Below are 10,359 nucleotides of genomic sequence, written 5' to 3'. Positions count from 1 at the left end.
CATCAAGATAAGCATTGGTATGTTTTTTAATACTATGCTAGTATAAGCAATGGTACACACACTAGAATTTAAATTCAAGTTGTGTCAATATATGCACCATTGGTATGCGCATTGAAGCTAGTTTTGATGAGTTAATACTAGTGACAATATTAATGCACATATCAATGATGATTATATGGACGTCATGTTTTTTTCATGTAGGTGCCAAAAATTTTCATAAATAAGGGGGATTGATCCTAAAATAGAGGGAATTTAAGGGGTCTACTTGATGTTTAAAAATACATTTAAGTGGTAGTGTAAATTTACAAAAAGGTTTACTATATACTATCATCATGTCTAACTAATAAATAGTCCATCTTTTTACATTATATTGAACCAAGGGCTTATGTTTTCAAGGACAAAGAATCGATTTGTTCGATTAATTTAGTCTACTTATTGTGTGATTCAACACAATCCATAATAGATATAGAAAGAGTGATGTAATTGAGTGTTTCTAGCCACAATAGACATCTCAATGAATGTCTTAAAGAGGTCCTCTCTAGTCTATGAAACACATATCCATTCACTGCTACAACCATTCTTGGTTTGCCTTTAATGATACTCATTCCAAAAGAAAGTAAAGATAAGGGGACCTAAGGGATGTTTAAGAGGACCCAAGAGGACACATAGCATCATCTTAGGGTTTATAGACTATAAAGGTCACTCCTTTGTCTCCTTGAAACATCCCCAACACCCATACCCCCCCCCTCCCCCCACCCAAACCACCCCATGAACCAATCCTTGCTTTTCTGATTTAACATGTTTGATCTAATCAACATACATTCAAGGGGTATCTTCAAACACCCTGATTTAATTCCGTTTTCATGAATAACATGATGCCTCCTTTTATAGTTAATGTGTTTTTAGAGCATTTATTTCTCATAGATATTTAGTATTGACCTCTAATTATATGGTGCACTCCTATCTTTTTTATTTAAAAACCTTATTTGAGTCAATTTTGAATAGAGAAGATTCTACTGTAAGGAATTAAGAAAACCAACTTTCTAAAGGATATACACCGTGCAGCTTTTTCTTTCATATAAGCTTCCCTCAGTCCATTTTGAATGAAGAAAAGCCTATTGTAAAGAATCTAAGACAAAAAAATGTCTTTTAAAAGGATATACATATCAATTCACCATAACTTCTACAAAATTATGGTTATCTTTCAAATGAACAAAATGACTACTGAAGTTAATAGGTTCTTGTGAATGCGCATGTTCTTCGTGTGTCTCATAATTTGTTACGTAGATGTACCAAAGTTATGTGATGAACACAGTGGTCCAAAGTAGCATGTTTATGCTATGATTAACTAATTCAGTGTGATGTCATATGCTTGTTTATAAGCTTATTATGCTATCCATTTATCGACTCATGCAATTTAAGTCTCATGTTTTATAAGGTCTTTGAATCATTCGTATTCCAATTTATATTAAGTATCAATAACACACTAGTTTCCAAAATAGATTACTGCCAAAAAATAAGCATCGATATTAAGTTTTTGTGGGGCACAAAAGGTCTTTATAAGAAATAGACTAGAAGGAAAAATATTCGGTGGAATGCAAAAAAATAATCTAATAAATAAATTATTAATTTTTTTTTGGAAGTTTGAATTTGACATCGATAGATTCAATCCAATATGTTCTTGGGGAATGCTAGATATTATCCTTAATGTTTGTACTCAACACACAATGTTGTTGTGAAGTTTGCAATTGTGAGCATGTCAATCGGGCGGCTGGGGGGCGGCTAGTAAAACAAACTATGTAAAGTAACACAATTTCAAATTAAAAGGTATTTTACACTTTTGAGGCGATGTATAATTTGAAGGCAACGAGAACGTACATAAAGAGTGATTAAATCTAAAAAGGGGAACATTTAAGGGGTCTACCTAATGTCAAAATCTATATTGAAATTGGCATTTAAAAAGTTATCTCTTGAATGTAGACATTCTAGAAGCATTTCTACTATCACATAAAACATCCACCCCGCACATAACATATGTATTCTAGGGGTTTTTATAGAACTTGCATCATGTAGAGTTTAGATAGGTACATAGGTTATGTGACTCCTTTATCTTACCATGTACACCAAAGCTAGAAAAAGAAACCTTTTATATCTCAATAAGACAAACCATGACTCGCTTCAATGAATTGCTATGTTTTCTTGATGGTGCAATCACTTTGCACAAGTACGAGGACTCATCTTTTTCAAAAAAAAAGGTTGGAAGGCACTTTCAACAAGATTTAATTTTTTCTCTCTAAAGAGCCAAGATCTAATGTTTGCGTATGTTATAGACATCAAGACATTGAGAAGGCATTAGAGAAAGAGAATTCTACTTTTAAAACGTAATTTCCAAGGACTAGTGTTTGGTACGATGGCCTTGTCCTCACTAGCTAAGATGTTCTCTTACGAAAAGTGTGGAAAGAACCAAGTACATATAGAGGCTAGAGATCTAAGCTATTTGAAGAAAACGAATGTTGTGTTCATCAATGCTTGAATGTTTTAATTTTTCAGTATGATATGTTCAGTACTAATGAACTAAAAACTTGAAAAGGTCATTGCTAATTACTGTGGGATTTGAATAATTGTTTTACCTATACTATCAATTTGGAATTTAGTTATAGCTTAAGGACTAAAATTAGCACTTTTGAGAATATTTCACATTGAATACTATGGTGATGGCCTAAAATTTTTGATTTTGAGATCAACACCACCAGTCTACTCCCCTTGGTCATTTGCTTTTGAAAAATTGAGATACTCCTCATTGGAGCATTATTCATAGATCTTCCCTGCAACTTCTCAATTGGGAAAATTTATTTGATACACAGAAGTCTTTGGACTATTGCTGTGTTTGCACCAGTTCAACATTGCATTCTTGATTAAATATTATGATAAAAAGTGTGGTGATTTGCATCACAACTTACTACTAGGAATTTCTTAAAGGAAGCAAAGGGATGTGGGAGAGGTGGAAGCTCCTTCTCCATGTGGGTTGTTTCTGGAGTCCACTGATCCCTTGTGAATGTATGTTGCTCTTTCAAGGAAGGTAGTGTCAAATTCTTTAAGGGCAGGATTTAGAGTATCTTTATAATGAGAGAGTGACACATGGAGGGCACAAAAAGGCATATGTCCAATACAAATCTTGGCAGAGATACGCTCTGTGTTGTGCTAAGTGAGGCAGGGAAAGGGATGGCACTTGTTAAATCAAAAGGCACAACTTGTCAAGAGAAAGACTAATAATGTTGGGTGTTGGGGGAGGGGGGCCACCACATGGTGGGCGCCTTTTTGGGTGGGCCAAAAGGTGGGAGGGGGAAGTCAAGGGGAGGCACCGTCAGAGAAGCCCCTATTTTCTTCACAAGAGGGAGCCCACTGTCTTATCAATATATATCTTGTTGACGCCAACTACGTCCCAGCAGGAGCCCCCTTATATTTATATTTATACTAACAATGTGCAATATAGCTCATCATGCATTTGTAATTAGTATCCTAATCCCACACGGCAAAGACTAGCGCTAATTAGCTTGATTTAAGGCAACATCTGTTCGTTAGTACTTCACATAATCTGACAGCGGTGAGGGACAAGGTTTCAACCTTCATGTCAATTATGGTTAGCTGCTCATCGAATCTCCATTCCCTAGATTAGACTGCGCTTGCTTAGGCATCAGCGTCTATCACTGCATTATCTCCACCTGTAAATTCGAACCCCTGATCACTCATATTACCGTGTCTCATAGCTAACCGACCAAGCTTTATTAGCTTAAGCCTGATTATCCTCTTGTCGCCATTGCTGTGATATATATATATATACACACATGCCATCCATGTGGAAGGGTGTGCTCAGCCTAATTAAGCGCCACCTCAGCTGCCTGCATATTCTTAGTCGGAGCTGCTATCTTTAATTGATCAGTGGGCTAAGGTTTAATCAACCTTAGGTGAAGCAAACTCATCGACTTACTGCACTTGATTGATCGCTGGCTGAGCTAAGATTACAATCAGGTGCAGTTTCCGAAGGACATCAGCATCGATCACTGCTTTCCCCTCGCTGCAAGGTCCTCCTGTAAATAATATCGCCCCCAGCCGTATTATATTCTTGGGTCCCCTGCTAAGTGCCGTGTTATCATAGATAAGCTCCACATGTTATCAGGGTGATTAGCTTTACCCCGTAATACCCTGATTATTGTTTTGTCTTATTCCGCCGTACTCATGTCGGCTTCCTAATCAGGCACCTGTTGAGTCGTATTGTAGGTCACTGATCTAATGATCAGAGCCTGATCAGCCTGACTTCAGCTACTTATCATTAAGCAGCCCCATGTATTGGTTTCATAATGCCATATCGGTTGAGCATTGATATCCGATAGTCCGATCTATCGTCTAGCAGCTGCACTGATTATGGTGATTACATTGATCAGAAGACGATGATCATTTGATTGTGTGGTGATATTATAACTGATCAGTATGACTGGCCACAAGAAGTGCTGCTGCCACAACCAGAAGCTGAGAAGAGGCCTGTGGTCGCCAGATGAGGATGAGAGGCTTCTCAATCACATCGCCAAGCACGGCTTGGGCAATTGGAGCTCTGTCCCGAAGCAAGCAGGTACCTACTTCCCTCGCGCGCGCGCGCGCACGCACACACACACATACACACACACACACACACACTCTCTCTCTCTCTCTCTCTCTCTCTCTCTCTCTCTCTCATCCCCTTCCATCTCTTTATCATCAGGCCTCCAACGATGCGGTAAAAGCTGTCGCCTGCGTTGGATCAACTACTTACGGCCCGATCTTAAACGCGGATCCTTCACCTCAGATGAAGAACAACTCATCATTCAACTTCATGCATTGCTTGGCAATAGGTAACTGGTTTAACCATCATCATTTAATTACCTCAAAGTATTCGATCAATAGGTACCCAAGCTAACCATAATTGATATGATCAGCTCTAAGCACCGGATCTAAGTTAAACATCATGAAAAGAGCATTGGATCAATACAAGGATCATTCAACTCCATGAATGGCTGGCAATATTAGCAATAGCTAACCAAATTGGTCATCATATTTCACACTATTTTGCAAGCATTAGATCACCATAAGGATCATTCAAGTTCGTGCATTGCTTGGAAGTAGGTGCCTACGTACCCACCATTTCATTACTTCTAAGCATTGGGCAAATAATGCACTCTACACATACCATTAGTTGTATAGTGATCCATAAATCCTCTTGAGATGCATTAGTAATAACTCTACCTTCTCAACACATATTTTTGTACTTGAATCACCTACATTGCCAATCAACTACCTCTATCAATTAGCAATTAAGCACATTCACTCCATTGACCAACATTGCTCTACATCATCTACACAAAAATGCTACATGGGCTCTTTTTTTTTGCATTGTAAATTTGCATTTGAGTATCTTATGCTTGCCATAGTTGCACTTGAAGTCATCATATCATATTTATATATATGTACATCGACTAATTTCTTCAAATGTACTCTTTGATGCCATTTAGGATGTGTGCTTGCCACCAAATTAAATTGGAACTTTTAAGAGCCATTCAACCAGCTCAATTCAAATGCTTTCCACTATATAATCTCCCTTCCTCTAGGTATATTTTTAATTATATTAACAAAGCTTGAGTCAATTATAATTGATTATAAATGACATTAACTCAAATGTGCATTGTATGTATGAACATTAAACCACAACGTTGGCACTCTCTTGTTTGGCTAAATGGTAACTTTGAATCTTCAACCTCAAATATTAAACATATCCAAACAAATGGCTTCTTATAAAGTCAAATCCAATGCATCATTATTATAATGCACACATATTTGGGTCCCTTGGCACAAGAGTTCATTAGATGCTTCAACAAGATGTACCACTAGTCATTAGATTGACCTATATCCAGTACAATCTAGCTTTTAAGTTTAATGCTTGCTTTTATACTCATGTTTTGGCAAGTTTAATTCTAAGGTTTTGGTAATTTATTTATAAGCAACTCAATGCTAGATGTAAAGAGGTGATATACATGGACTTCATATCAAAGTTAATTTCACAAAGCTAGTTTCATTCTTTCACTAGTTCATGTGTAGGTGGCATATATAAGTACATTAATGGATACATAAACTTCATATCAAAGTTACTTTCACAAAGTTAGTTTCATTCTTTCACTAGCTCATGTGTAGGTGTTATATATAAGTACATTAATGGGTTTTATATCAAGGTTAGTTGTAATTTGTGATCAACTTCTAATGAGATATAAGATATGATTACAATCTTATGTCTAAGTTTCTTTTCTTTGAAGTGCAGATGGTCAAAGATAGCAACATACTTACCTGGGAGAACAGATAATGAAATTAAAAACTTTTGGAACTCTTACGCAAAAAAAAAGTCTTTGAAGATATCAAAAGGAGATAAAGTTGTTGAGGAGGATTACAATGCTACGAAATTTCTCCAAAGACAAGGGACAATATCATGTATGCCATTTCCATTTCTTGTGCCACATGCTTCCATGAATGAAGAATTAAGTTCTTGCAATGAGCTTGTTGTGGCAAATGGCGCCACTCATGACACCACTTGCAAAAAGTCCCCTTGTGACCTTATGGTATTAAGGAGCAAGTTAAAAGAAAAAGAGTATGGTGAAGATATGGATGACTTTCCAAATATTTCAGTCCTTCAAAATCTAGAGCTATCTTCACTAGATAACATGTGTTCAAAAAGAGAGTGCTCAAGATTTGAAGTTACACCATACATGGTAATGCCTACTAGACAAGACCATCCACTTATAGTGGACAATAGGACAGGTGCTACCATACAACGATCAACAAATGAGGAAGGATATGCTTATCAAGACCTTAAGTCACCCATAAGCCCTTATAGTTCTGAAAGCCTTTTGACATCAGATTCCACAAATTCTACTCTTGATTATGGCTATTGGTCAGAAACACATCTATCATGGTTGGATGAAGCCATTCCCACTATTCCAGAATCCTTAGAGACATTATTGCCATCATGGATAGCCTAACTTGCTATTGGAATTAGTTTCTGAATAACTTGTAAAGAGATTGGCTTTCTTAGTCTATAAGTTAACTAGACTACTCAATTAGAAAGATCAAACCTTTCCAAGTTGTAGTATATCATATGAGATTGTACAAATGATATACAGACGCTACCAATCACAATTTGTTATCCATTTTGGTGGTACATGTAAATTTTTGCATTGAGGATTTGAAATAAAACAATGAGCCGCCATTTACAAGGATTAATCAATTTACGAAGAAGAAAGAAAAACTCTTCATATTACTACATACAGTTTAAGAATCTACTAAAAAAAGTGTGTTGAAATATATGAGAAGCAACAAGATATAGGAGTAATTTTTGGGCATTTTCACTTGACGAAAAGTTGATACTTAAAATTACACTTGTTTTAACACTTTCGAAAGCCCAGATAATGTTTGAAGCTTTTTCTAATAGGTATGATTTTCTTCAGATGATTGTGGTAAATGAATACATGATATTTTCAACACATTTTTCAACAATGGTTTCAATGGTTTAAGATCATAAAGTTGTTTCATCATGGTGTACATTAGGGTCAAATAAGCCTCAAAATGGTATTTGATTAACTTTCATTAATGATGAGCATGGTGAGTAGACAAATATAACAATAACATGTGTGGCAAAATGCAAAATTTGAAGCTTGAACTGTTCAATTAATATTCATCCACTTCTAGTAATAAAACAATGACAAAGCACCTCCAAACTTAACTCATGTTATTTCGAGCCAGAAGCTTTACACTTGATGTGACATAAAAGATGTATAATTTTGTATAGTCATCTCCTAGCTTCATTCTTTTGGCACCTCCACTCTCAAACCTCATTTTTTCGACATCTCCATTGTATGACTTCTTTCATAGTCTTTTCTATGTTACCATGTAACTCAATAAAGACATGCATATGCAACATCACAAAAGATGCTTCTGTATGACATCCAATGGTGTTAACCATAAAAAGACAAAAGGCAATGAAGGATGATAAGTCAAAGTCAAAAAGCTTGAGTGGAAGTATGCAAGTCAAGTGTCTAATTTGATTTGGAAATGGAGAATTTTTGTGAAATCAAATGTGTGAAATTTAGGCACTATCTATCTATAATGTGCAATGAAGTTCATTCCATCTATTAATTTTTTATGTAAGAACATTATGTTTCTATAAACTTCTATGAGAGAAAGCTCACTACCATGCAATCTGTATCATCTCTCTATGGAAAATTAGAATATCCGCAATAGAGGTGAGGATAATGGGTAGCCTCTACTCTTCTTTTACTTAGGCTAGGTCCAAATAAGCTAAGGTTTTATACATACATTAAGGGGTTTTATACATACATTAAGAGAAGTATTGGCCAAGAGCCACATAGGCAGGTAGGAGGTCACCATTTGGTTAAGAATCCTAATTGTAAATCTATTGCATAAAATGCATAAAAGTGAATAGTGAGTTCATTCTTGTGTATGCAACTTTTTGAGTTCAAGATTTCTTCTTCATTCTTGCTTCCACCATTGCTAGTGAAAGAGAGAGAGAGAGAGGTAGAGAGTGTGAGAGTATGAAGGACTTAGAGAGTGAAGCCCACTTTTGCACGCATTATTCTCTTTCTCTTCTTCTACTACTTCTTCTCCATGCATTGTGTCCATCTTGAGGCATCCATAATAATTTGACAGTTTGTGAGAGTGAGGGATCCTAAAGGAAAAGCTCCTACCCCTCGTTTTCTTGTTTTTACTCGCTTGGTTGTTTCCATGTAAGCAGAGTGGTGGCAAATCAAAGATCTTACTGGAGAAGCTTACATATGGATTGTGTAGCCATCTACATATTCCTTCAATGACCAATGGCAATAAGAAGATGAGTACTAGGTGAGCCTAATACAACTTTGACACTTTATTATTTCTCCTCTTTCATAGAATTAAGAGAGAGAGAGAGAGAGAGAGAGAGAGAGAGAGAGAGAGTTTAGTTTGAAGGTTGGATTGTGGAAGGAATCAGAATTCCATCCTATGTCTCATTGTCGAGCACTCATAGAGGCCAACATTTTGGTTCCATTTTTAGATCAAAGGTTGGAACAAACTGGCCAAGTTACTCATATTCTCATCATATGGCATAACATGAGGCTTGCGTGCTTGAGTAGAATGGATTGATTAATAAGGAGGTCTCTCACTTTTGCACCTCGCTCACTTCAAATCATGCATGGTTTGGTTAGATTGTTGAAATGGATGTTTTACAAGATTGTTGATTGAAGAGTGTTGCATCGCATATATAGTAGAGTAGAAATCATCAAGCAAATGGTCAACCACCCACCAACATATTCATCTATTTTAATGTTGCCTTGGATTATGACTATCTTCATTGTGGCCTACCTTCTCTAGAATCCACTTCCTTAGAGGTTGTTATTAGTACACATATGTTGCCAACTTTATGTCATACCTAGCATTGCCTAACTAGCATGTGGCAATTGCATACCTCACCACATTAGCAATGCAAATGAGTCATTTACATTATGAGAAGAAAATGAAAAGTATATAGAATTGTGACTTCGTAAAGGGCTAAGGAATTTAAAAGAAAAAAGTGAAAGCATGTGGACGTATTGAAGAGAGAATAGTGGTTTGCTAGATCATCCATCATCTTTGAGATTCATGGGTATGAATCATAATGCTCTCTCTCATTCTTCCGATTGTGGTACTTGATCAAATTGTATTAGTCAAAGAATCATGGGTTGTCAACTATTTGATATGTTTTTAGGTTAATGATATCATTTTTAAACTCAAATCCTAAATTCACTTATGCTCTCACCACACATGTACAAGATTAACTACTTGTGTTTATCATCATTTTCACTCTCAATGTGTTAATATCACCACTCATATAATCATGAGTTGGATGCTCTAGCAAACATACATCACTCTTGTTGCATCACAACCTTTAGCATCCACTCATAGTGTCATCACCTTCATTGAGTCACTCATCAATACATTCTCTTATGAGCCTATCTACTTGTTGAGCACAATCACCACTTATGGGCTCATTAGCTCATAGTTCATATCCTTGTTACTCTCATCACTCATGTTATCATCACATAGCCACTCCTAGATTCATAATTTAGTTGTATACGCACATTATTTTTTGTTGAGATGTCAAGCTCAACAGAGCTAACACTCATGTATTTGGATGGTCGTTTTCACATTCATATGACTGACGTGGTTGGTACCTATATTGGCATATCATTCCAATGATACTTTACAGTTGGATGGTTGAGAAACAAATAAGTGTCAGATTAAATGCCTAAGGCC

At 36.2% G+C, this 10,359-nt stretch overlaps 1 protein-coding gene across 2 annotated transcripts; it reads left to right on the top strand.

The window, feature by feature from the left end:
* Window positions 1-3,569: 3,569 nt before the first annotated feature.
* Window positions 3,570-7,289, top strand: LOC148014521 (transcription factor MYB72-like). Of its 2 annotated transcripts, XM_087666266.1 has the most exons (4): window positions 3,570-4,178; window positions 4,279-4,627; window positions 4,757-4,886; window positions 6,344-7,289. In XM_087666266.1, exons 2-4 carry the CDS (start codon window positions 4,489-4,491, stop codon window positions 7,056-7,058), a joined length of 984 nt encoding a protein of 327 aa, XP_087522392.1. In that variant the 5' UTR covers window positions 3,570-4,178; window positions 4,279-4,488; the 3' UTR covers window positions 7,059-7,289. The 2 variants fall into 2 exon arrangements, with proteins under 2 accessions (XP_087522392.1, XP_087522391.1); XM_087666265.1 differs by having other exon boundaries at window positions 3,570-4,627.
* The last annotated feature ends 3,070 nt before the right edge of the window (window positions 7,290-10,359 follow it).

Source organism: Lygodium microphyllum, chromosome 25 (genome assembly GCF_053477565.2).
Source record: "Lygodium microphyllum isolate KBCC chromosome 25, Lygodium_microphyllum_v1.1.10, whole genome shotgun sequence".
Lineage (NCBI taxonomy): Eukaryota > Viridiplantae > Streptophyta > Polypodiopsida > Schizaeales > Lygodiaceae > Lygodium > Lygodium microphyllum.
The sequence above is the reverse complement of the archived record's forward strand: the minus strand, read 5'-3'. Positions and strand labels throughout refer to the sequence as shown.

Coding starts and splice junctions, on each gene's coding strand:
- LOC148014521 (XM_087666266.1), top strand. CDS start 4,489: ATGACTGGCCACAAGAAGTGCTGCTGCCACAACCAGAAGCTGAGAAGA. Junction 4,628..4,756: donor CTCTGTCCCGAAGCAAGCAG/GTACCTACTTCC, acceptor CTTTATCATCAG/GCCTCCAACGATGCGGTAAA. Junction 4,887..6,343: donor CATGCATTGCTTGGCAATAG/GTAACTGGTTTA, acceptor TTTGAAGTGCAG/ATGGTCAAAGATAGCAACAT.